At 48.2% G+C, this 24,706-nt stretch overlaps 4 protein-coding genes and 1 non-coding gene across 7 annotated transcripts; 4 read left to right on the top strand and 1 right to left on the bottom strand.

Moving 5' to 3' along the window:
• Window positions 1-184: 184 nt before the first annotated feature.
• Window positions 185-4,695, bottom strand: LOC147252784 (uncharacterized). The gene is made up of 5 exons (XM_086217596.1): window positions 4,687-4,695; window positions 4,131-4,350; window positions 3,480-3,599; window positions 3,270-3,351; window positions 185-2,192 (listed from the first exon to the last, which is right to left on the bottom strand). The coding sequence occupies exons 2-5, from the start codon at window positions 4,332-4,334 to the stop codon at window positions 2,143-2,145; spliced, it is 456 nt and encodes a 151-aa protein (XP_086073722.1). The 5' UTR covers window positions 4,335-4,350; window positions 4,687-4,695; the 3' UTR covers window positions 185-2,142.
• Window positions 3,819-9,286, top strand: cd83 (CD83 molecule). 2 transcript variants are annotated; one of them, XM_086217593.1, is made up of 6 exons: window positions 3,819-3,915; window positions 4,917-5,046; window positions 5,172-5,299; window positions 5,849-6,077; window positions 7,274-7,380; window positions 7,515-9,286. In XM_086217593.1, exons 2-6 carry the CDS (start codon window positions 5,016-5,018, stop codon window positions 7,674-7,676), a joined length of 657 nt encoding a protein of 218 aa, XP_086073719.1. In that variant the 5' UTR covers window positions 3,819-3,915; window positions 4,917-5,015; the 3' UTR covers window positions 7,677-9,286. The 2 variants fall into 2 exon arrangements, with proteins under 2 accessions (XP_086073719.1, XP_086073718.1); XM_086217592.1 differs by lacking the exon at window positions 3,819-3,915 and adding an exon at window positions 4,184-4,360.
• Window positions 9,287-9,552: 266 nt separating this feature from the next.
• On the top strand, window positions 9,553-9,634 carry trnas-aga (transfer RNA serine (anticodon AGA)). Its single transcript has one exon. It is a non-coding gene; the product is annotated as a tRNA-Ser (tRNA).
• Window positions 9,635-10,215: 581 nt separating this feature from the next.
• Window positions 10,216-14,055, top strand: cfap418 (cilia and flagella associated protein 418). 2 transcript variants are annotated; one of them, XM_086217594.1, is made up of 6 exons: window positions 10,221-10,964; window positions 11,355-11,457; window positions 13,035-13,224; window positions 13,516-13,581; window positions 13,699-13,794; window positions 13,911-14,055. In XM_086217594.1, exons 1-5 carry the CDS (start codon window positions 10,828-10,830, stop codon window positions 13,713-13,715), a joined length of 513 nt encoding a protein of 170 aa, XP_086073720.1. In that variant the 5' UTR covers window positions 10,221-10,827; the 3' UTR covers window positions 13,716-13,794; window positions 13,911-14,055. The 2 variants fall into 2 exon arrangements, with proteins under 2 accessions (XP_086073721.1, XP_086073720.1); XM_086217595.1 differs by lacking the exon at window positions 13,516-13,581 and having other exon boundaries at window positions 10,216-10,964.
• A 1,809-nt stretch (window positions 14,056-15,864) lies between these two features.
• wdr73 (WD repeat domain 73) lies at window positions 15,865-23,248 on the top strand. Its single transcript, XM_086217591.1, has 8 exons — window positions 15,865-16,019; window positions 16,500-16,567; window positions 18,936-19,021; window positions 19,104-19,192; window positions 19,862-19,929; window positions 20,100-20,264; window positions 20,340-20,705; window positions 20,809-23,248. The coding sequence occupies exons 1-8, from the start codon at window positions 15,961-15,963 to the stop codon at window positions 21,069-21,071; spliced, it is 1,164 nt and encodes a 387-aa protein (XP_086073717.1). The 5' UTR covers window positions 15,865-15,960; the 3' UTR covers window positions 21,072-23,248.
• Window positions 23,249-24,706: the final 1,458 nt, after the last annotated feature.

The following is a 24,706-nucleotide window of genomic DNA, read 5'->3' as shown; positions in this document are numbered from 1 at the left end:
GTTCAGAAGCCAGGAGAGCTCCTACTGTCACGGCTGTCCGACGGGCCAGCCTGGACCCCAGCCTGGACCCCAGCCTGGACCCCAGCCTGGACCCCAGCGGAGCCAAGCTCGTTACCTCAGGAGGACCTGAGTAGATCTTAAAATAAGAAATGCGTCCTTTCACAGTGATTGAATGAGACAGATCTCTGTGAGACCGTTTAATTGTAACAACAAATATGACAGTCATCCCCGGTCAATCTCACGTGATGCAGAGAGAACAACAAAATGAACACCATGGTGGCGTCCGCACTGCTCTGCTTCAGCACACACCTGGTGCCAGATTTTGGACTGAAGAACTCACTTTCTAGCAATCACAAGATGAAAGAAACACACGGCTTCAGTCTGGCAAGCCAGAGCAGCAGCAGTAGGGTTCACCTGGAGGTCGGCGCGCTCACGCCGAGGCGCCGTCTCAGCGATGGTCAGCCCTTTTATTGTTTCCACTGTTAAGACGTCATTGTAAAGGCACAAGAATGTCACAAAGTTGTTGTTCCTGGTTAGCACCGGGGACTCAGGGGCCAGCCATAGGAGATCATTGACTCTTAAAGAGGACCATAAAAATATGAGCGTTTTCAGTGAAAAGCTTCACCGTTTGTTTCCACGTTGAAGTGATGACAGCCGACACGTGACAGCTTCTCCGCATCAATAAAGTCAGGTCCCTTTGAAGGGAATAAATATTCATCATAAATATCAATAGAATATAATAAAATCCAGGTCATGGAGAGATTCTATGTAAAGAAAATAAAAGCTGGTTCCCTCATCACGGGGGTGTTTCAGGGGCCTTTGAGAGAGCGAAGTCTGAGTGAACGCTGCTTTCAGGGAGACGCCCTTCAGTCCAACGAGAGCCTGCCTGCTACAAACTAATCACAGTTCTCTCCAGACGTGGCCGATGCTTCTCTTCTTCCTTTATTTTGCCCGTCTGTCTTTTATTGCAATCAAAGTTTTGTGAATTTGCCCCCCAAAAAAGCAGCCAATGTCTGCTGAGCTTGTGACGGCGATCCATGGTGCTAGCGTCTATGATAGCAGTCCTGAGCAGCATTGCGTCAACGCGTGAGTGACGCTTTAAATGTATCAATTACTGTTCGCATCACATGCACCAGCAGAAGATTGGCTGTTTGGGCAGAGGGGCGGGACATCCCCAGGAAGTGAAGTCTTTGATCTTGACAACACATCAGTCCACGATATCTCAAATCAACAAACTACAATTTCATTAGGCTTTTGTCCAAAGCGACGTACAACACAAGCAAGAACTTAGACAGGAGCGAAAAACCTGAGGACGACAAAGTGCTTCAAGTTTGATTGGTCGCAGGTGTTGCCACCTAGCGGCAGGAGTGCCATTTTGTTTTTCCCTTCCTAATATAATGTCACCTCAACTGACCACAACCAATAATTCAGCGTCAACAATATCTTCAACATTCAACACTGTCAGAGCTAAGTGTTCACTACGAGCCGGCCTCAGACCTCCTGACTCGTTCTACCCTGAGGACCAGGAACAAACTGGAAGCCCTCAAACCTGAGCAGGACCTCGTGCTCCCCGAACAGCCGAGTCTTCAAACGTCTCTTAAAAGTAGGAAGGGGCTCTGAGGGTCGCATGGAGGTTCATTGCACCGTGTGAGTACCACAGTTAATACTACTTCCTATCACAGATTAGGAGATTAAAAACCCTCCAGACAGTGTCGCAAGCACACTTGAGTTTAGTGTGGGAGCCTTGCAAACACCTGTTAAATGAGCAGCACGGCTCAGCGGATGTGTTCCCAGGGTTGATGCGCTACTGGCTCAGACGTCAGGGAGGTCAGTTAAGAGAACTAACCAACCATGCTCAAGTCGCTCCTCCTCACCAACCAGTCAGCAGAAGAAATCAGCTCATGAAACAGCAATTTAGAAACCTCAGGACCGGCTCCTCCAGGGGGTGGGGCGTGGCCATGCCCCCCCCCCCCCCAAATCTCCCCTGCTTCCTGTCTGTTCACTGTTAAATAAAGACATCTATGCCAAAAACAAAGAAAAGAAAAAGAAATCAGAGGGGAGAAGAAGAAACTGAAGTAACGGCCTCAGGCCTCGTCGCTGGGAGTCAGAGGCGTCGAGAGTCATCCGATTGGTTCACTGCTTCTAAAGCACCGCCCATGTCGGCAAAACCAGAAGGAGCAGGATCCTGGACGCTGTCACAGACAGACACAAAGAGTGAGAGACCTTACCTGGATGTTACCCATAATTCCTTCTTAGCTAGCATCTACATCTGTGCTATCACGACAGACATGACGTCAATATTTTACTGGGACAAAAGCATCATGAGGAGCTTGAGGTAGCAGCCAAATGCCTCCACAAAGACCCAGAACTCCTCCCAGGTCATTTTTGTTCTCAAACAATGGTGGGGCGTGTCTGTGTTTGATTGACAGCAGCTGGCAGGTGTCACATGTTACAAAGTCACACTACAGCAACTTTGGTCAAAGTCTGATTTACAGTAGTAGGTTTGGTCTCTGACCTACTTGGTAGGGTTATCACATGACCTAATCACCTAGCCCATGCTGCAACTTAGTCACATGACCTCGCCATGTGACCTCGCCACCGCCAGCAAGCATAATTATTTCTGCGGCCGGATCTTACTGAGACGCTTCTATGCTGCTGTTTTTTTCATTTGAGTTGGAGCTCAACTCATTAGCTAAGCAGCTCATTGGCCAAGCAGCTCATTAGCTAAGCAACTCATTAGCTAAGCAGCTCATTGGCCAAGCAGCTCATTAGCTAAGCAACTCATTAGCTAAGCAGCTCATTAGCTAAGCAACTCATTAGCTAAGCAACTCATTGGCCAAGCAGCTCATTGGCCAAGCAGCTCATTAGCTAAGCAGCTCATTAGCTAAGCAACTCATTAGCTAAGCAACTCATTGGCCAAGCAGCTCATTGGCCAAGCAGCTCATTAGCTAAGCAACTCATTGGCCAAGCAGCTCATTAGCCAAGCAGCTCATTAGCTAAGCAGCTCATTAGCTAAGCAGCTAACTTAGCAAAGGTTGACCTGGTGAATCTCTGTTAGACGAGATGTGTGACGCCAGGTTCGTAAGTGAGACAAGAAGTGAAGGAGAAAGCAGGAAGACAAACATCACATTTGATTTGTTTCATGAAAACGTGAAGCGACCGAGGGGAAGACATCAGGAAAAATAAACGTCTTCCTTTTTTTAATCTGAGGAAAACCACAGGACAGGCAGGTTGTCAAATCAGCGTGTTGGAATGTGAAAGCGGCTCACCTGTGTTATGGTTAACCGAGTCAGAACCAGAACACGGCTGGCTGGAGTAACTGACGACCTCCTCCCACTTGTTGTTGTCCGCCTGGACACAAATGAGGGAGACTTGGAGAACGAACGTATGGAGCCGTTCTGGTTTAGCCAGCACCTGATTTCAGAACCATGACAGTCTAATTCATCGTAGCGTTAAAACATCAAAAGCTGGTGACTTACGCCGTTGTGCAAGATGCTAGCGTTGAATTCCACACAGGAGTCCAGTGTCATCCTCTCATCTACAAACTCCCGGCAGGGCAGCGCACACTGCCCCTCCCCCCTCTGGTAGGTGAAGAATGACTGAGGACAGGACACCACGAGAACTCACTTTATGGACATTAAATGAGCACAAAGGATACAACTGACTGACCCTGGCCAAAACCTGTCTGCAGTGGGAACAGCATCCAGTCCTGCATGGCGTTCCGATGTTTGCAGCCGTTTCCCCAGGTGTGCCACACCTGTGTGTGTGCGACACCTGTGTGTGTGCCACACCTGTGTGTGCGGTGATGTGTGGTGGAACAGAGGTAGAAGACTAAAAATAGTCCCCTTTAAAAAACAACAACAGGGTGGGAGAGGATCTCATGACAGGAGGGCGTGCGGTGCTGGTCACACACAGGTGTGGTGGTGCACAACTCCCACACAACATGTTAGACAACCACACACTGGCAAACACCACAACTCACAAACAGCTAAGTGTTGCGTTCTTTTTACCTGTTTGTTGGTTCCCTGGTTTCATTTGGTTCTGAACAAAAGTTCCACAAACAGACGCAGCATGAGCGTCACATCTGACTCGGGAGTATCAGTTGTTGTGGTAACAGCGTGTATTTGTACCTTTCCCTTGACGTCGTAGCTGTGGTAGCAGTCTGGGTCAACGGGGACTGTGGGGCTGCAGCACCAATACACGTCGCTGCGGAACTTCACCTGGGAGTCGGACGCCGCTGCACCTGACGAGGGAGACACGCCGTCACCCACGACACGATCAGCGTCCTCCGAACGAGCCATCGGTGCAGGGTGACGTGACCCGAATGATGTCATTAACGTCGTCGCACTGCTGTGACAGCGTAGGGTCCATTACTATCACGACGCTTTCATTGCTCTTCTCTTTTTTAGCGCTCGTGCTTCAAAGCCATCACTACGTCACGTTTACGGTTCCAAAGAAAGAAGTGAAGCGTCGGGGCTGAGCACCGAGCGGGGATTCCCCGAAAGCCCTGGTTTCAAGGAAAGCATGGCGCGAGGGAATGACGCGGCCGGGGTCATAATTCAAATAAATACGAGTATAAATACGAGTATAAATACGAGTATAAATATGAGTATAAATATTCTCATGAGGGAGCAAAGCCGGCTGCTGATTGGAGGAATGAATGAATCCGCATGTTCATCTACTCACCGAGAGAGAGAAATAAGAGCACGTGGGCCGCCATCGCCTTCAGCTGTCGCTTCCTTCCTCGTGACGCAGCTTGACGAACCCCCCCCCCCCCCAACATACGTTGAGGAAAAAGAACCTTTGATGAATTATGAATTTACTGTATATATTTGTGAAATTGCTTAAATATTAAGCAATAAATTTGATGATGAAAATCAAATAACACTTTTTAAAAATACCCTTCGGTTTTTCAGTTGCGGGTTCGGGGACATCCCCCATGACGTCACACTGGGCGGCTACCATGAGACTTTAAGAGCTTCTGCCTGAGCTCAGGAGCAGGACCTCTCCTCGCCATGTCGTTCGCGGTCGCGCTGCTGTTCCTGTGTAAGTATCTGGAGCCTCCATCACCGACACACTCCGCAGGGACCAGCCTCCCCTGACCTCCCCCCTGACCTCCCCCTGACCTCCCCCCTGACCTCCCCCCTGACCTCTGCACTTCTCATCCTCAGCCGGGGCCCTCGCTGCGCCGAGGCGGGACATGTTGGAGGTGACATCGGAGGTTGGAGCTGATTCCACCTTAACCTGCACCGCAGCGTTCCATCCAGGTGTTCCGTACCTGGCACTGCGCTGGTACAAGGTAGGCTCGGAGCGTCCTGGTCTCAGAGGCTGCAGGGGTTGGCGGGAAAACACGTCCTCTCTCAACGGACCGGAACGTTTAAATTCAAAAGTGAATCGTGAAATTTTCTGTTTCTGTTTCGTTCTGTTGCCTCTGGGCCTTCAGAGGAAACCTCTGCTGCCCCCTCAGGAACGAATGCTGAAGCTGGAGAACAGAAGCTCTCAAAGCCTCATCACACTGAGTTGAAAGTAAAATGACTTAAAAGTATCACTCCTGTTTGCTACTTTCTGAATGGTTGCTTTATGCTCTCGGGTGATCACGTGATCCCTGTTGGGCTTCTCAAAAAACGAAAAAAACCAACAAAAAAACAGGAACCAGAAGTTGCAGAGCCTCGTGTTCCGGAGGTCCGAGAGCGGAGGGTTCGGATAAAATCACCCGACAACCTGTCACTGTTTCAGCTCATCAGGGACGTAGCAGTGATGATACGACCGCCGACGGAAGTGTTGTTGGTCTCGTTCGTGCTCCTTAGTCATGTGACTGATCGGAAGCTTGCTGATCTAACCGATGCAGGTTGGAGACCTTCCAGAATCTCATCTCAGCGGTCTTCTGACCCGAGACCTCCCCGACGGCATCACTCAGTGGTACAGAGGCGTGGAGCGACGGGTGGTGCTGCTGGGCCAGTCCCCCGACATCTTCCTCTCCAATCTGACCTGCCAGGATAGCGGCGTGTACGTCTGTCACCTGGCTGCTCCTGTAGGACAGCAGAACCAGAACGGGCGGGTCCAGCTGTCTCTCACAGGTACAGCTTGGCGAGAGCTTTTGCCTTTCAGTTTTATCTGAGTTCATATTTCCTCCCACAAAAAGATAAAGTTTCCTGCTTGCTTGAGTCCTGAGGCTTGACTGTGTTCGAGTTTGAGTCGTGGGGCTTCCTGACAGGTGAGCGTGGGTGCGTCTGGTCATCTCGTCAAGTCAGGTTTATTAGTGTGGCACCAAACCCCAACCAAAGTTCTGTCCTGACTCTGTCCAAGTAGAGCAGGTCCAGCACCTCCCTCCTTCAATGAACCTCCACCCAACAATTCTCCATCAGCAGCACATCCTGCAACAGCAGCCACCAGAACCTTCCTTTACCAGCAGGAAGGTGGAGCAGATCCAGGATCAGTGGGGACGGAGAGAGAGCAGGAGAGCAGGACAGAGACAAAGACAGAGAATGGAGGAGGACAGAGAGACAGAAGGAGAGAGAGGGACAGAGATAAAGAGAGAGATAAGGGGGAGAGACTGATGGACAGAGACAAAGACAGAGAATGGAGGAAGACAGAGAGACAGAAGGAGAGAGAGGGACAGAGATAAAGAGAGAGAGAAAGGAGGAGAGACTGATGGACAGAGACAAAGACAGAGAATGGAGGAAGACAGAGACAGAAGGAAAGAGAGGGACAGAGATAAAGAGAGAGAGACAGGAGGAGAGACTGATGGACAGACGGGGACGTGAGCAGGTGGAGCTACAGGTGGCAGCTGGAGCCTCTTCAGGTCTGGAGCCTCCTCCAGCAGCACCAGGATCTGGGATGAGGGGAGAAGAAGAGGAGTTAGTAACACGTCTGAGGACAGGAGGAGGAGAGAGAAGCCCAGTGCATCATGGGAGATCCCAGCAGATCTAAGGGCCAGCCAAAGCAGTCCTAAGCATCACTGTCCTCTGAACACAAAAAGCCTTCTATGGTTGTCTGATGTCCTCGTGTCTGCTCCAGAGGAACAGTCTCCCGCAGGCCTGCTAGCAGCTCCACGGAGCCGTGATGCTGCTGTTGTGTGATTTTAGCTCAAAATTAGCCAGAAGTGTCAAATGAATGAGGTTGAAAGGGTTATGATGTCATGTCAGATGTGTTCGGAGGTTCCCAGCATGCTGGCACTGTGTTCCATATCCAGGTCCTTGTTTGGGAAGACCATCTGTTGAGTGGAACCTGTTGATGCAGGTGTGAACCTCAGCAGCTTTGTTGTCTTTCTCAGGTTGCCCCGGTGATTCTGTGGTAGAAGCCGCAGCGACGGACTCTCACCAGGTTATTTTGGCCTCGGTGGTGCTCATCGCAGCGCTCTTACTGTTCCTCCTCAGCTATGTGAGTACTGAAGGCTGCATCATGTCTCCATGGCAACATCTAAACGCTGTGATGTGTCTGTAATTACGCTGACAAAACCGTAACCATTGCTTGGTTTGATGAAGCCTGTTATTCGCTGATGTTTCCTGCCTCAGGCCACCCTGAAGACCCTCCTCAGAGACAGACACAGGACAGCGAAACAAGAGATTCTGCTGGACGCGCCTCTGCATCCACTTGAAAAGAAGGACTTGTTATTAATCTCCATGTTGGGTCCGAAGCCTTCTAAGAGTCTCTTGATGAAGCACGTCTGCGTATGACGCGCCGATGCACCGGCAACAGGAAGCTCAGCTAAACCTTGTAGCATCTCGATCTCTGACCCGTGTGACCAACGCAACGCACCAACCGCTCAATGAGTGAGCCGCATCTTAACTCAGGAATGGCAGTTTGAACCGTCCACATTGTCTGATCCGTGTCGACGGGACACATGAGGGTCCGACACTGACAAAACCCCAAATGACCTCACTGTGTCGTTGAAGATGAGAACAACCTGTCAATCAATCCCCATCACCAGGATCCACCCATACACCTTTTTGTTTGATGCTGGCCAACTTGAACTCATGTCAATTGCTAAATTATATCAGAAATGGTCCACATTTATGGACCTAAAGGAAAGTCATGTTTCTGTGGGCACCTGTGGCTGGTTCAGGAGACGTTTCCATGGTAACAGGGTGCTGCAGCCTCGGGGTGAGGCTTTGTCTGGAGCTGATACCTTCGTTTACAAGCTGCTGGCTGGTGATGAGTTGGTGTCATACCAGCGCCGCGGAGCGCTGCAGGAGGAGTATTATGGGTGAAGGACATGAAGACAAACCCGAACACTGGCGTGGAGGACGCTGTTCACCTGGGTCTGAGGAGCAAACAGAGGCCCCACGCCGAGGAGTCAAATCAGGTGTTAAAGCCTACAAAGAAACAGAGGCGGCGGTGGTAAAACATGAATCATTCACCTTATTTGTGTGAACAGGTTCAGATAGAAAAGGCGGTCAGATGTTTGCATGTCCCGTCGGGTCCATGGCGCCCCTGAGGCCGTGTTTCATTCCTGAGGTTTCTCCTCTCAGCGCTGGGAGGTGCACAGAAACGTTAGCGTGTAGCTTTGACTACTTGTGAAAAATTCTCTGTACTTTCTTGAGCCACACGAGCTTTTGAGCTCAGTTTCTGTTGGAGCTGCTGGTCTGAGCCAGTGGCACCAGCAGGTAAACCCCACTGGTTGAGGACTCAAGTGTCAACAGCAACAACGCCCTCAGAGTTCCATCGCCATCACGCTGGAACTGAGAACCTGAGACAGAAATGCACCGTGACCTTATAAAACTTCCTCTTTGTGATTTTGTTTTTAACCGGGGGAAAACCCACCAGACCAACAGACGCTCAAGATGCATGACCTGATGACCACGAGGGAAAACCCCTTCACGCCGCCTCTTCTGCTGCGGGCTGATCTGGAAGGAGCAAACAGGAGTCGGTTCTATGAGGTTCAGCTCAGGACCAGACTTCCAGCCAGCCGACCAACAAAGCGACCCAACAGAACTCTGCTGTGCCTGGAGTGACTCGTCCTGCAGGTTCTGTTGCTCTTCAAGTGGGTTGTGTAATCTGTGGTGATGGATTTTTACTGAACGTATGAAATATTTTTGTAATGTTTGTTAAAACGATTAAGGAAGAAAACAGGTTTTCCTCCTGAAGGAGAAGTTGATAAAACATCCAATCACTGTCATTGTTTTAAAACTGCTGCTGTGACAGCAAGTGCGTGATGACGTAGAGACGCGTCACATGATGCGGGGAGGAAGTTTGTTTCCATGCTCCTGTTGTCCCCTCCTGAGCCTCCTGCCTGTATCTACAATAAACTCGCTTTAACACAAACCTGGCCTCTCCTGGTGAGTGGATCACGTGACCTCAGAACAGTTGGTCACAGATGAGGGCGGTGCAGCTGTGGGCGCGGGGACCACGGTGGGACCAGGTCCCGGTAGAAGGCTCGTCCTCAGAGGAATGGAAACCTTCGGCTTACACTTGTCTCTCTTTCACTGACCTTTCGGAGGCACTGGTGACGTCAGCAGAGGAGCACAGAAAGCTTGTAAGAGAAATCAGGTACGCCTTCGTGGCGTGTTGGGTTAGTTTGATTTGAAACGTCGTTCCACGTTAGTATAGCAAGTTGTCGTGGCCGAGTGGTTAAGGCGATGGACTAGAAATCCATTGGGGTCTCCCCGCGCAGGTTCGAATCCTGCCGACAACGCAATGTTTTCCGCGCTATCGGATGAAGCTTTTGATGGAAAAGTTTATTTCGAATATGAAAGCAACTACATCATTAAGAAACAAAAGACAAGGAATAGACATATTCGGAAAATGTGAAAATTTATAATTTAAAAACTCCCACTCCTTCTCCACCTATGATAAATAATAAGGAGCTTCCTGGGCTAAAGTACCCATACACAGATTAGCAACTTTATTTCTGATTTCAACACATTACATGGAAAATATATGCATGTAACACACGTACAATACACACACCATATAAGGACGAGCTATTAACTGTACTTATCTACATATAAGCATGAATGATGATGATACTTACCAAGAAGAAAAGAAACAAAGAAAATAACCAACTACACATATAAACAAATAAGCGCTCCACTAGAATAAACAGCACCATTACATCACTGCAACAACCAGTGACAGCCAACACCTCCCCCCTCCCTCGAAGAGGGTGTTTTTGTACCTCGTTTTAAAGGTCTTTCTTTCGTCGTCTTCCGCTTATTCCTACACATTAATGGTCGCGGGGGGGTGGAGCCTATCCCAGCAGCCTTCCCCCTGGACAGGTCACCAGTCCATGGCAGGGCCAACACATAGAGACAGACAACCATTGGCTCTCCCAGCCACGCCTACGGTCAATTTAGAGTCTGGATTAACCTGGTCCCTCTTGATGTCTTTGGACTGTGGAGGAAGCTGGAGTACCAGAGAGAACCCAGCAGGAACAGGGAGAACATGGAGACTCACCCAGAAAGATCCCGCGCCCGAGCCGGGACTCGAATCCGGAACCTTCTTGCTGTGAGGCCACAGGGAGGACCTCTGCTCCACTGTGCTGCCCGTTTTAAAGTTTCAATAAGTAAATCTGTACACGCAGCCTGTTCATTTAAGTGTCATCTTTCTGTAAGCCTGCTTTGTTTTCCACAGTCACGTGACAACAACAACATCTGACCGAGCAAAACAAAGATACCGATCAACGTATTTGACACACGAAACATGTAAAATCGCATAAATAGAAAAAGACAGAGAGATAGTAGTTTGATTTAATTTGAAAGAGGAGTTTCCGCCACTTCCGTTCGTTACTTGGCAACGACGCCTGTAGCGTTAATGGTGATCTGCTGCTCCAGGGGAGCCAGCTAGCTAGTGTCCAAGCTGGCGGGCAGGCGGCTGAAACAACCCGACATGGAGGACGACGACTTGGAGGAACTGTTGACCGAGTTTGAAGAAAAGTTTTGCCGCAACGTTTCTGCCGCTTCGGCCGCGCGCGCGGACACGAGGGAGGACGGAAACGAAACGAAAGACGGACGCAGGAAACGCAAGTAAACAAAGCTAATGTGGCTAGTTGGTGTTAGCTAGGGACTCTGGTGGGAACGAACTAACATTCTGCTGATGACAGAACATCAGCTGATGACGGTGAAACGTTCAATACCACTGAAGCTTGCTTGTGTTCACACTCTTAGTGACGTCAGGTGTCACGTCGCTCTCCTTCGGTACATCGGTATGTGATTAGTGCTTCGACCTGAGACCTGGTACAGACACGAAGCTGGATTATGTAATCTTGAATTTAGTCCAGAACATTTGACTAATCTCTTCAGCTGCAGACATGACCCTTTAAACAAGGATTGTGGTGACACTGGTAAAGCGTATGTTCCTGGTTGTCATGACAACCTGTCACCAGTCACATTTGGTGTTTATTCCTCCTGATGTAGTGCTGCACACCCCGACCACTCAGTAAGAACCATTACTGAAGACATAGACGCCCTGCTGGAGGAACTACTGGAGGACGGAGACAGCAGCTCCCAGCGGGCTCAGGTGATCACGCACAGGTGCACACACTCAGGAGAACATGAGAACACTCACAGTAGCACACGTTCAGGAGAACATGAGAACATGCACTGGTGCACATGCTCAGGAGAACAGACTCTTCTCTTCTGTTGTTCCCAAATGGTGGAACCAACTACCGAACTCTGTGTGTTCTGCTGAGTCCCTTTCTACTTTTAAGAGACAATTGAAGACTCAATTGTTCAGAGAGCACCGAGGCACTGAACCTGACTCTGCTCCTCTTTGGGGTAGAATCAGTCAGAGGGTCCAAGACCCAGCACTTAGTGACTATGTAGCACTAACTGGGTTGGGTCATGTTGTATGTTTGTCAAAAAAAAAAAAAAAAAAGGGGGAGGGGGGGGGGACACTTCTTCAGCCACTAGATGGCAGTACCTGTGACCAAATCACAACTGAAGCACTTTTGTGCTTCCTATGGACTTTTCCTTAATTAGGTCTAAATTCTTGCTTGTGTTGTACGTCGCTTTGGACAAAAGCGTCTGCTAAATGAAACTGTAGAGTTGTAGAATTGTAGAAGATGAGAACATGCACAGGTGCATGTGCTCAGGAGAACTTGCTCAGGAGAACATGAGAACATGCACAGGCGCACACGCTCAGGAGAACTGGCTCAGGAGAACAGGCACAGGTGCACACGCTCAGGAGAACATGAGAACATGCACAGGTGCATATGCTCAGCAGAACAGGCTCAGGAGAACAGGCACAGGTGCACACGCTCAGGAGAACATGAGAACATGCACAGGTGCATGTGCTCAGGAGAACATGAGAACATGCACAGGTGCATGTGCTCAGGAGAACATGAGAACATGCACAGGTGCATGTGCTCAGGAGAACATGAGAACATGCACAGGTGCATGTGCTCAGGAGAACAGGCACAGGCGCACACACTCATGAGAACATGAGAACAGGCACTGGTGCACACGCTCAGGAGAACACGCACAGGTGCACACGCTCAGGAGAACACGCACAGGTGCACACGCTCAGGAGAACATGAGAACAGGCACTGGTGCACACGCTCAGGAGAACACGCACAGGTGCACACGCTCAGGAGAACACGCACAGGTGCACACGCTCAGGAGAACACGCACAGGTGCACACGCTCAGGAGAACAGGCATCGTCCCTGGAAGTTTCTTCTTTAAATGAATGAATCGGTTGAGCTGACTTATCAAAACCAGTGATGCACCAATAATCGGCCATGGATCGATCAGCTGATTCTCCCCTTGTCCATCTGTCAGCAGGCAGTTTGGCAGCAGGCCAAAATAAAGGTATGGATTTGAAAATGAAACTTGAGGAACTTTTCAGGACGAGAGCCTGCTCACGAGTTGGAGTGTAGAACTTTGATTTATTGGAAAATTTAAAATTCTTTAAAACAAAGAATTTGCTTTGTTAGCAGCACAAACAGAGAAATTAATACAAACACAGGGTAACGACAAATGACATCTATTATTATTATTATTAATAATAAATTTAGAATATGAATAATATGTTTTTTTAACCTAATATGTAAACAGATGTGCTGATATTGACTCAGAAGTTCCCATTTCGTTTATAGATGGGAAACCGGCGTGGAGGTCACGGTCGTGTTTACTGCTCGCCTCGCGTCACGTTTGAGGTCCAACTGCTCAGGAAAAGTGATGTTTCTGTGTTGAGTCGTGAATCTGCTCTTCGTCCTCTCAGCCTGCCCAGCCTCCTGAAGGACTACAAGCAGAGAAGAAGTCCTCGTCTCAGGCTGGAGGCAGGAAGTAAGTCGCCCTCTTCATTCGGAATAAAAACATGCAGGTGAAGGTCATAATAATGACATCGTTGCAGCAGGGAGGAGAGAAGACGGTTGCGGGGCTCTGATCTCTGCTGGTCTGTTAGGTTTTCATTTTTCTCTCAGGGAGGAAATCATGGAATTGATGACTCAAGGTCAAACACTGTTAGTAGATGGGAGCGGCGCTGATGAGCGGCGCCGAGGCCTCGGAGGAGGGCTGCACCAGGATCTCTCTAGGCGTTGGCTGCCTCTGTAACAGGACTTGTCTCTCCACCTGCAGGTGCTGCCCTGTGTTCCTGGGTGGGAGCGCCATCACTAACGGTGTGGGAACGGCTGCATCCAGGAGGTGTGAACGCTCCTCCTGCGCCGCCAATATCCGCCACCTCAGTTAAAAACAGGGATCATAACTGACTGATGTCCACACGCTGCAGCACATCTCACATGAGGCTGTCTGTGTCTGTAGGTCATGTGACCAGCTGAGGTGTACATCCTGTGACTTCCGGGTGCTGACGTTTGATGACCGTGAGTGGGACTCGTCCTGCGATTACCTGTTCTTCAGGTGAGATCACTTTATAGGAGGAGCAAGCCGATGACGGGTGTGTTTATATCATGAAACAGAAAAATGGCGGAGGTCACGTCCTCAGTAGTCATTAGACGTCTTCTCCGCCGCTGCAGGAACAACATGCCTGATCGACAGCGGCTGGGAGCCAAGCTGAGGAGGCGGGGGGGCGTGCGGGCGTACGCCTGCCAGTGCAGCTGGTTCTCCTCGTCAGACGCGATGGACCTCCGAGAGCGACCTCAGCTCAGATGGGTCTGTGGCAAACACCAGGACTGACGAGTGCTCTGACACCAGGGCTCAGCATCACGGACGGCGCTCTCCCTCCACTCTCCCGCTCCGCCTCCCCGTCGTCTCTTCGTCATCGCCTGACTTCTGCAGTGAAATTCTTCTTCAAAGAGGTTTTCAGAACTGGGGCTCCACCAACCTCTCACATCTTTACGATGTCCAACGCAAAGATTTAGGTGCCCAAAGAGAGACGCTGCTGTTGTATCACCGATGCTGCCGGTCGTTGTGTGGGAAGATGAGACGAGCCAGGAGTTTGTGCTCGGTCCAAATCCGCATGGTGACGTCATTGCTGGTGTTCATGTGAGGGACATCGGCACAGGCAGGTTTGGCTGGACGCTGCTGGATGAGCCACTTGGGCTCACCAGGCCTGAGGCAGGCTAGTGGAGAGAAACTGGCGCTACGTTTTAACGTCACGAAGATGTGACATCAGAGGATAAAAGCATTCAGACATAGAGCGAAGGGGAGGAAGTAAAAATACTCCTCACTGAGGAATTTGGTCGCTTTACTGGTGAACAGACGTGAAAGTTGGAGGTAAAGAATGAAACTCATCTTTGTGAAGTCGTCTTTCTGTTTTTCTGATCATTTCCAGGCTGTTTTCTCTCTATCTCCTTTTCGCTTCTTGACTCCTACTGGTACTTTCTCAAGTGTATTTCCTGGGGGAAAGGATAAAGGCAAAAAATACTTTCATCCGACATTTAGCAAAAATAAAAATGTTTGAAGATGATCCTGAACGAATGCATAAGATGAAAAATGTAAATGAAATGATTTTCCGGTGAGCTGGAGAGTTTGTTCACGTTTTTTCAGACAGTTTCACTCGTTAGCCGTCAGTCTTCATTAGCTTCTAGCTAACTACGCGTGGCTGGTTCTTCCTGTGTTGGAGTCACTAAGAAGTGATGAAGGAGGGAAAAACCATGGTAGTGAGGTGAAAACTCCTGTGAGTGAGTACTCGGAAGGTCAAATATACTTTTACCAAAACAGGTTGGTGACTTCAGTGACTGAGCTGTGGTGCACTGCCAACTCAAACGTGCAAATACTAAAGTTGACTACCAACTCCAGAATAACAACAATAATAATGAAACTGAACAGGCTGTGGTATGGATGTCTGTGTGTGTTTCCATTTGTGGTTGGAGCATTGACACAAGCATGAATCATTCCCCCTGCTGGCGGACAGCTGGAGCAGCACACCAGCAAGGCTGCTGAGGAGGAGGAGAAGGAAGAGGAGGAGTGGAAAACACCAGACGCGCGGAAACATCATCTGTTGTCACCAGAACGAGCCGTCGGGCCGAGGAGCGAACGAGCGTAGGGCCACTGAGGTGATTGGGTCGATGATTTGAGAGAATTCAAGTCTCTGAATCTTTCAGTAACAATTATTATCAGTGTCATTTTCTGTTCCGACGTGTCCGCGTGCACCCCTCTGCTCTTTCGTCCTGTTTGTTAAAATCAAACCTGCAGTAACACAAGAACATTTAAGTATGTGAATAAAAGTATTGGACCAGAATTTTATGCAAATGTACATTGCAGTAATACTCAGTATTGTGAACTCCATGCAGTATTGTTGCAGGGTTAAAAAATGCTTTACAAATAAGTGCTACAACTAAAGGTTTTAAGAAGAAAAAAGAGTGGAATAAATGAAAACGGTATAACAGACAATTTAAACCGGGAGAAGTTAAAAAGGGGGTCTGTCGACATGTTGCAGGACATTTTGTGAACTAAAACGGACGTTTCTTTTCCCGAATCCTTCGATTTATGACTGCTCTCATCTGCTTGTTGGACGTACGCCGGGCCAGCAGGTGGCGGTGCAGAATTTAACACCAACAACCCGAACTCGAACGGAAGAAATGGGACGTAAACATGAACTCGTGTGTGCGGTAATCCGAGTTGATGGAGGACTCAGAGTTTGACGAGGTTTTAGACGACTGGTTCTTCGAGTCCTTGAAAACGTAAGGTTTTAGCTACTAGCTTAGCTTTTAGCCTGAACTCCGCTCGGAAATGTTCCAGTTGTGTTTTGCTCCCTGACAGGACGGTGGCGTTGGCTCATTAATAACTTATGGAAGTCTCCGGTACCGTGGATACAACTTGTTTTTACTTCGGCTTTCATTTATTAAACTTTGTTGCCCAGTGTTCGCTGGAATGCCAAATTAGCTTTCAGCATCATCCTGTGACGTCACGCCACCGTGTACGTTGCTTCGTTTGATGTTTTACATGTGGACAGACATTCCGTGGTATGATAATGTGCTAGAAACGTCCTTTCCTATAAATATTACAGTAGAACGTTGTCGCCTTTTTTCTGTCGCTTCCACGTCATGTGACCAGGACTCACCTAAATGTCTATTTTCGTGTGTGTGTGTGTGTGTGTTGCTGCTGTGTTTCTGTGGGTGAACGATTGCCAGTCGTGACCTCTGACCTGCATCTGTTTCCAGGTACAAAGATCTTCACGTGTATCAGCTGGAGTTTCCCACGCAGGTCATCGAATGGACATCAGGGAAAAGTGAGTGACCTCATTCCATTATGACATCATCGGCATCAAGATGAGGCACAGTGATATATTGGAAAACAATAAGGATGAGTGTAACCATGGTAACAGTATGTGACATGGCTGAAAGTAGTGTCAAAATATATAGGACCAAGAAAAGTAAGTAAAGGAATTGAATCATCAATCCTGCAGTTCACTGTGCAGTACTTATCCTGACATATCGAATACTCCTGCAAAGGTACTGCATGTACCACTAGATAGACCTCATTGTATCAAATACCTCACTTCATCCCTGACATGATCACTTCCTGTTGGACTACAAACACACCTCATCCCTGACATGATCACTTCCTGTTGGACTACAAACACACCTCATCCCTGACATGGTCACTTCCTGGTGGACTACAAACACACCTCATCCCTGACATGGTCACTTCCTGGTGGACTACAAACACACCTCATCCCTGACATGATCACTTCCTGGTGGACTACAAACACACCTCATCCCTGACATGATCACTTCCTGGTGGACTACAAACACACCTCATCCCTGACATGATCACTTCCTGGTGGACTACAAACACACCTCCTCCCTGACATGATCACTTCCTGTTGGACTACAAACACACCTCATCCCTGACATGATCACTTCCTGGTGGACTACAAACACACCTCATCCCTGACATGATCACTTCCTGGTGGACTACAAACACACCTCATCCCTGACATGATCACTTCCTGGTGGACTACAAACACACCTCATCCCTGACATGGTCACTTCCTGGTGGACTACAAACACACCTCATCCCTGACATGATCACTTCCTGGTGGACTCTTCTTCCAGTTCCAGTAACAATCTTACATTCTTTGTACTCAGATCTCTGCCCCCATCAGTCATGTGATATCGGTGTGTGACGTCTGAATGTTTGTTTTTTTAACTCTTTATTGAGTAAAATGCAAGTACAAACATACAAGGCACGTACAAATCAAGGTTATGTCCCTTGTAAATCACAGGTTGAGCAAGGAAAGGAATACATAACTGAAAGCAAAATGAAGAAAATAAAATTAATAATAAAAGTAAATTTTCCAGGGCTATCTCACAGTAATTTAAAGGTTTCTAGTAAAGAAAATAGTTTAAGGGCTTTCTTTTCTTTGATGAATCTTAAGGATTTACTAAACAAATTCAGCTCGTTCCTCCAATATGTAAGACAAGGTTTGGTCTTAAGATGTCTACATTTATGAATAAAAAACTTACCAAATAGAATTAAAATATTAAGGATAAAATCCACATTCTTATTTTCCGCGAACACACCAAAAATGATTGTCTTCACCGTTAAGTGTAGCTCGATTCCTTTGGACTGGAGCCAGCTCTGCATCTCACACCAGAAGACTGCACTAAATCACAATAAAAGAATAGAGGTTCCGTACTTTCAATTTCCCGTTCACAAAAAAAACAGTTATTCAAATCCAGGTTAAATCTCAATCTTAAGAATTCATTAGTTGGATAGATTTCGTTTAAGATTTTGAAGTTGAGCTCTTTCACTTTAGGTGGGAGTGGAAATGAAATGTAATTTTTCCTTATTTTTTTAAATCTTTTCTGTTTTGAATTCCTTAAGAATAAACATTCTTCTAACTGGGTTAGGGTGATATTCTTTCAACAGAATATTTCTAATAACTTTATTGGTGCATTTGAAATCACAGAAATCTCCTCCATCAATACAGAGCTGTCTTAGTTCAGGGGAGACCTCGGAATATCGAATGTCTTCTCTAATAATTGACCTCGAAGAGACTGCTATGGCTTTTACAATTTAATGATAGTGTTTAAGATTACACTGGAGTCGGTGATTTCTCCAGAAATCCTCCTGTTGTAACACATTTCCAGTATCATCCAGAAAATTTGCAATTGCCCAGATTCCTTTGGATCTCCATTCCTCAAAATACACAGATTTTCTGCTGAGGAACACGCATCGATTGTTCCAAACTGGTGTGTTATGTGGTGTAAAACTATGGCAGTAAATTCACTTCCAGTAGAGCCAGACTTGCTGATGAAAAGCAGAAAGTTTAACTGGTAATGAACTACATTCAAAATCACATCTTAGAAGAAAGTCTATTCCACCCATTTTTTGGAAGATCATAAAAGGAGTGTCTGTTTGTAAGAAAAGATTTTAGCCATTTCAATTTCAAAACACCATCCATGATATCAACATCAATTGCATTCAACCCCCATCTTCCTAGTTTTCAACCATACTGATCTTTCTTATATATTGACATCTATTTCTCCATATGAACTTAAAATTGAGAGTGTTTGTCTTTTTAATGACGTCTGAATGTGTGAGGCTGACATCTGTGTGTGTGTGTGTGTGTGTGTGTGTGTGTGTTGCAGCCGTGTGTGTTGCAGGTTTCCATTCACAGAAAAACGAACTTCTGGAGCTTCGTTTGCCTCTAAAACTCTTCGCCGATGAAAATAAGGTAAGAAACATCAAACCAGTCCAGACGCTGAGAAATAAACAACAAAAATGAAACGCCACTCAGAGCCAGATGATGTGTTCAGGGTCTCTGTGCAGAACGGGATTTTAAAGTTGTGAACGGTGGTTTTGCTGACGGACCAGTGAGCAGCCTCAGACACGTCCCAGGAACGAGGTGAGCCGCACTCTTGCTTGTCTCGCTTCATTTGAGAGTCTGAGTCAGGACACAGTTGCTCCTCCCATGTTACATGTGTCACCGCCGTGGTCTCTCCATCATGTGATGTTCCGTGTGGTTCCTCCGTACTGAATGAACAAATGGACAATCAGATTCTCGATTCTGGCGGTCAAAGGTCACTGTGACTCACAGATCTGTGACACGTTTGTTTAGAAATGTGGAAAGGACTGAAATAAGGAAGAAAAGACCTTTAATCTTGAAAAGGTCAAAGGTCAACTTCAGCAACGCACCCTTGATATTGTCAGGGTTATGTTTGATTGGTCGGAGTTTAGTGTTGCTGACATATTGTAAGCTCCGCCCACTCATGTTACACATCAGCTCAGTCAACCAATCAAACTTTATTTGACAACGTTTTTAACTCAAACACAACACAAAGTGCTTCACTTCTTCTACAACGGCCAGTAAAAGCAGCTCAACTTCCTGTGAAGAAGAAGAATTGATGTGCTGGTGGTGGTCACTGGAGCGCAGCGACATCCTGATTCAGAGCCGATCAATGACCTGGAGTCTTGATCCTGCGTTGTAGTGATGTCAGAACCAGAACGCTGGCGTCCGCGTCCTACAGAGCTCTCCTCTGGGTGACCTTTCTTCTGTCCTCTTGCTGTGGTGAAGGTGTGTTGTTACCAACGATGGGCGGAGCTCCGACTTGCAGGTGTGGGACCTCGGAGGAGATTACAGCGGTGAGTTAAATGAATGCCTTCGCCATTTCTTCTTCCTTTGTACCAAAGTTTGAGCTTCACGTTTGCATCGACGGTGAACGGTTGATTGACAGCCAAACCTTCCTCATCATCGTCTTCTACAACCTGCTGTGTGACCAGTCGCGTCCGTGTGTCCTCTCGTCCAATGATAGATGTGATCAGAAGGACAGCAATTATCGAGGGGCGGAGACCTGAATCTGGGATGGGCAGCAAAATGGCAGCTCGGCGCTTGTCCCAGCCGAGCATCCTTCATGGCGGTCAGAGCGATGTCGTCCAGCTGACCGGGCTGGCATCAGGACAGACTCTCTACCAGCTCGGTACCACTGACTCCTGTGATGTCATTTTACTGCGTCTGTCTTTTAGATCTTAACGTGTTTGTTTGTGTTCATCAGCGACGGACGCCACACAGCCTCTGAACTCCTTGCATTTCCTGAGTGACCACGTTTTCCTCGCCGCCTGCTGCAACGGTAGCGTGTACATCGCTGACAGCCGCACGTCCTCGGCTGCTCAGCGCCTACCTCCCCCTGACTCGTCAGGTGGGTTCGCCCGCTGGTGGATGGACGCCGCTGCCGATGACGACCCGTCCAGCTGCCGAGTGGTCCGGCTGTCCTCGTCTGGACAGGTGGAGGTTTCAGAACTGCGTCGGCCTGGCGGCGCCGGGCGTCGAGCTCAGCTGGACGTTCAGACGCACTGCTGCAACATGGACAACGTCCGTGTGTCCTGGGCTCCGATGCTGGACGACAGCATCTCTGTCTCAGGTCAGGTGACCTGCCACCCCCAGCACCTAATGATGATGTCACAGCTTAGAGAGCCGGCGAACTTCCCTTGTCTAAATTAATGAGTTTAATTTCTCTTTTGCAGGTTTTGGTGGAGGAGTTCAGATCTACAACACGTCTGGCTGGGGGGCGGAGCTTCAGGAAGCTCGGCCGCTGTTTGAGCATCGCGGCCATGTGGTGTCCCATCGACGTGATGACGGCGTTCCTGTCAACGTCACCGCCCACATCTGGCACCCTGAGCGGCTGCGGACGCTGCTTTCCGCCGCCTCAGATGGCTCAGTCCACGTGTGGGAGTGGGTCGACCAATCGCCCGCCGATGCTCCAACGCCATCACTGAAAATGCTCTGATGGTTCAAAGATGTCTGTGGTTCCGTGGTCGTCTCTCCTGATGTCAGGAGCATCCGTAAAAAAAAAAACAGTTCACGTGAATGGAATGAAACACACGTTACCATGGTGAGGGTGAAAATGTTTGTCTTTGTTTCCAGAACATTTGGGGGAAAAAAACATAAATTATATTTTTACCACATTGCTTCCTCATTATTAATGAGACGATGGCGAGACTCGAGCCGAACGGCGGCCATGAAATTCAGTACTGAGGCTGATAAATTGATGAGGTCCACATGGAGGGCCTCATCGCTGCCCTGAGCCCGTTAGCTTGTTCTAGCTAGCATGCCTTCTGCAGTCAAGCTGAACTCTGCGGCGAATGTTGAAGTGTTTTTCCAACACAGTTTAGTGAGTTTCAAACCAGAAGCGTTGCGTCACGAGCAGGTTTCTGTAGGACGCAACTTCCTCCGCCTCTTCAACACTAACACACCTACGGACAAAACAAACCAGTAAAGCCGTGAACTGGTTCCCAGCACCAACTGCTCCAGTAAAAATATCTTCTTCTTTTTAGTCAATATTACATCTTTGGGCTTTAATCAATTGTAAAATGTGACGTTTCTGGTGGCAGCGGCATTTGGTCTCCAGCGTGGTCATGAGGATAAATGAGCTAATGGTTGCCGACACGATGGACCGGTGCTGCTCAGCTTGGTTCCAAGTCAAGTCAGGTTTATTAGTGTGGCACCAAACCCCAACCAAAGTTCTGTCCTGACTCTGTCCAAGTAGAGCAGGTCCAGCACCTCCCTCCTTCAATGAACCTCCACCCAACAATTCTCCATCAGCAGCACATCCTGCAACAGCAGCCACCAGAACCTTCCTTTACCAGCAGGAAGGTGGAGCAGATCCAGGATCAGTGGGGACGGAGAGAGAGCAGGAGAGCAGGACAGAGAAAAAGACAGAGAATGGAGGAAGACAGAGAGACAGAAGGAGAGAGAGGGACAGAGATAAAGAGAGAGAGAAAGGAGGAGAGACTGATGGACAGAGACAAAGACAGAGAATGGAGGAAGACAGAGAGACAGAAGGAGAGAGAGGGACAGAGATAAAGAGAGAGAGAAAGGAGGAGAGACTGATGGACAGAGACAAAGACAGAATGGAGGAGGACAGAGAGACAGAAGGAAAGAGAGGGACAGAGAGAAAGGGAAGAGTATTCATATATTTCACTGCCAGTGTAGATGATGGAATGTTTCTGGCTTGGATTTTTTTTTTGGGAAACAAATCATGAAGGTTTTATGTTGCCGGGCAACTTGAGGAGACGGAAACCCAGGAGGCTGCGGGGCGATCATTACATTAAGTGACAGCAGAGCAAGCAGATGGACTCACAACGGCAGAGTCATTACAGCTGATCTTCTGAGAATGAGTCAGTGCTGTTTCCTGCTCCGCATCACCTCTGAAACAGCAAAACTTCTGTTTGTCTCCCGAGACGCCGTCAATGCCCCGGAAGTCTTTTCTCTCCTGGGACTGAAATGAAAACTCAAAGCTCGAGTCTCGTCCTTCAGACTCCTGAGTATCTGGACCACGACTGTTGCTGCGAGGTGTGTTTGAAGTACAGGAAGTGGTCATCTCCTGGCTCCTCCACCAACAGGAAGTGGTCATCTCCTGGTTCCTCCACCAACAGGAAGTGGTCATCTCCTGGCTCCTCCACCAACAGGAAGTGGTCATCTCCTAGATCCTCCACCAACAGGGAGTGGTCATCTCCTGGCTCCTCCTCCAGCAGCCAATAGGATCGCTCCATGTGATTGTGGTGATTGAACCAGTAAATCAGCTCTGGTGAACAAAAGTTGATGATCTTCCAGGTTCAGTTCATCAAGATCATCTTCACCAATGAACCCTCTGATGATGCTGGAAGCCTGGACGCTACGATAGCAGTGCTAAGCTAATGTTAGCTATGAAGGAGCTACACCAGGGTCACATGACTTCAAGGTCACCACCACTAAGCTTCAGGCTTCTTGTGTTTCCCTCTGATGACCTTTAATGACCTCCATGACCTCTGTAGGCTCCTCTAGACTCTTGTTAGCAACCCAGGTTTTTAAGACTCCACCACTCCAACATCCACCAGTCTGGTGTTTACTGGTGGATCTGATGTAGACCTGAACCTCCACCATCCACCGGTCTGGTGTTTACTGGTGGATCTGATGTAGAACTGAACCTCCACCATCCATCAGTCTGGTGTTTACTGGTGGATCTGATGTAGAACTGAACCTCCACCATCCACCGGTCTGGTGTTTACTGGTGAATCTGATGTAGAACTGAACCGCCACCATCCACCGGTCTGGTGTTTATTGGTGGATCTGATGTAGATCTGAACCTCCACCATCCACCGGTCTGGTGTTTACTGGTGGATCTGATGTAGAACTGAACCTCCACCATCCACCGGTCTGGTGTTTACTGGTGGATCTGATGTAGAACTGAACCTCCACCATCCACCAGTCTGGTGTTTACTGGTGGATCTGATGTAGAACTGAACCTCCAACATCCACCGGTCTGGTGTTACTGGTGGATCTGATGTAGAACTGAACCTCCAACATCCACCGGTCTGGTGTTACTGGTGGATCTGATGTAGAACTGAACCTCCACCATTCACTGGTCTGGTGTTTACTGGTGGATCTGACGTAGAACTGAACCAGCTGCTGGGAACCACAGACCTGATTTCTTGTCACTGACTTGGACACGAGGGAACCAGAGGTTCTCCCAGGAGAACTTGTTTCTGGGTTTCATGACTCGATCCTGCTGCTTGCGAGAGTACCTGTGGTCATAACCACCACGGCCTTTAGGGGGCAGCAGCCTCAGCTCGTCATGAGCTGGTTTTCTTTCGTTCCATCAGCGCGCAGCCGCAGTAAGTTCGACTCTCCATCATGAAACGACGAACTGTCTTACGTTTTATCAGCTGAAATATGTGAACGTGCTCCTTGAGCCGAGACTGACACCTTCTCTCAGGATTGTGACGTGTTTCCGTTGCTCGGTCCTTCTAAGGAAACACCAGAAATGAATAATAAAGCAAAAAGACAACAGAAGAAGGAACGAGCGTGACTGAGGTCCTGACCAACCGGGACCACTCAGCCTTTGTCCAGGGTGACTCCAGCCTGCCTGACGCGATCCGGCGTTTCCCCTCGGTTCGGTTTCGTCCCGCCCCCCTTCTCCTCAATGACAGGAGACACAATGATTTCTCTATATTGCAGCTAAATGTGCTTAAATATTCAAGTATTCATCTTTTGTTTCTGATATCAGTCTTGTATTAATAAAAATATCAAGTCGCTGTCGAGTTTCCAACGCTTGTCGAAGGCAAATGAGTTGATCGAGAGTCCGAAAATTCCCTCTGCAGCAGAAATGCGGATTATGAGCTCCTGGGCTGATCGGGACTTTTTTTCGGTTTTTTAAATTTTGTTGTTGCTATTAATGTCCCCGAAATGAAGACATCTCCATATTTAAGGAAAAAGTCAGTCTTTCAGCCCCTCTGCATTCAGTCAAATGTTTCTAAAAGAAAAAAAAAGGAAAGTCCAGTTACATCTTTATTAGCTGTTAACAAAAATTTGGAAATATTTTCAGGAATGAACCGTTCTTTAGAGGGTCACTCATCCATTTAGAGAAAGCCTCTTTTTGTCCAT

The sequence above is a fragment of the Aulostomus chinensis genome, chromosome 11, assembly GCF_037954235.1.
Source record: "Aulostomus chinensis isolate RoL2024-O1b breed Wild chromosome 11, RoL_Achi_v1.0, whole genome shotgun sequence".
In the NCBI taxonomy this organism is placed as follows: Eukaryota; Metazoa; Chordata; class Actinopteri; order Syngnathiformes; family Aulostomidae; genus Aulostomus; species Aulostomus chinensis.
This window is presented reverse-complemented; position numbering and strand designations above follow the sequence as displayed.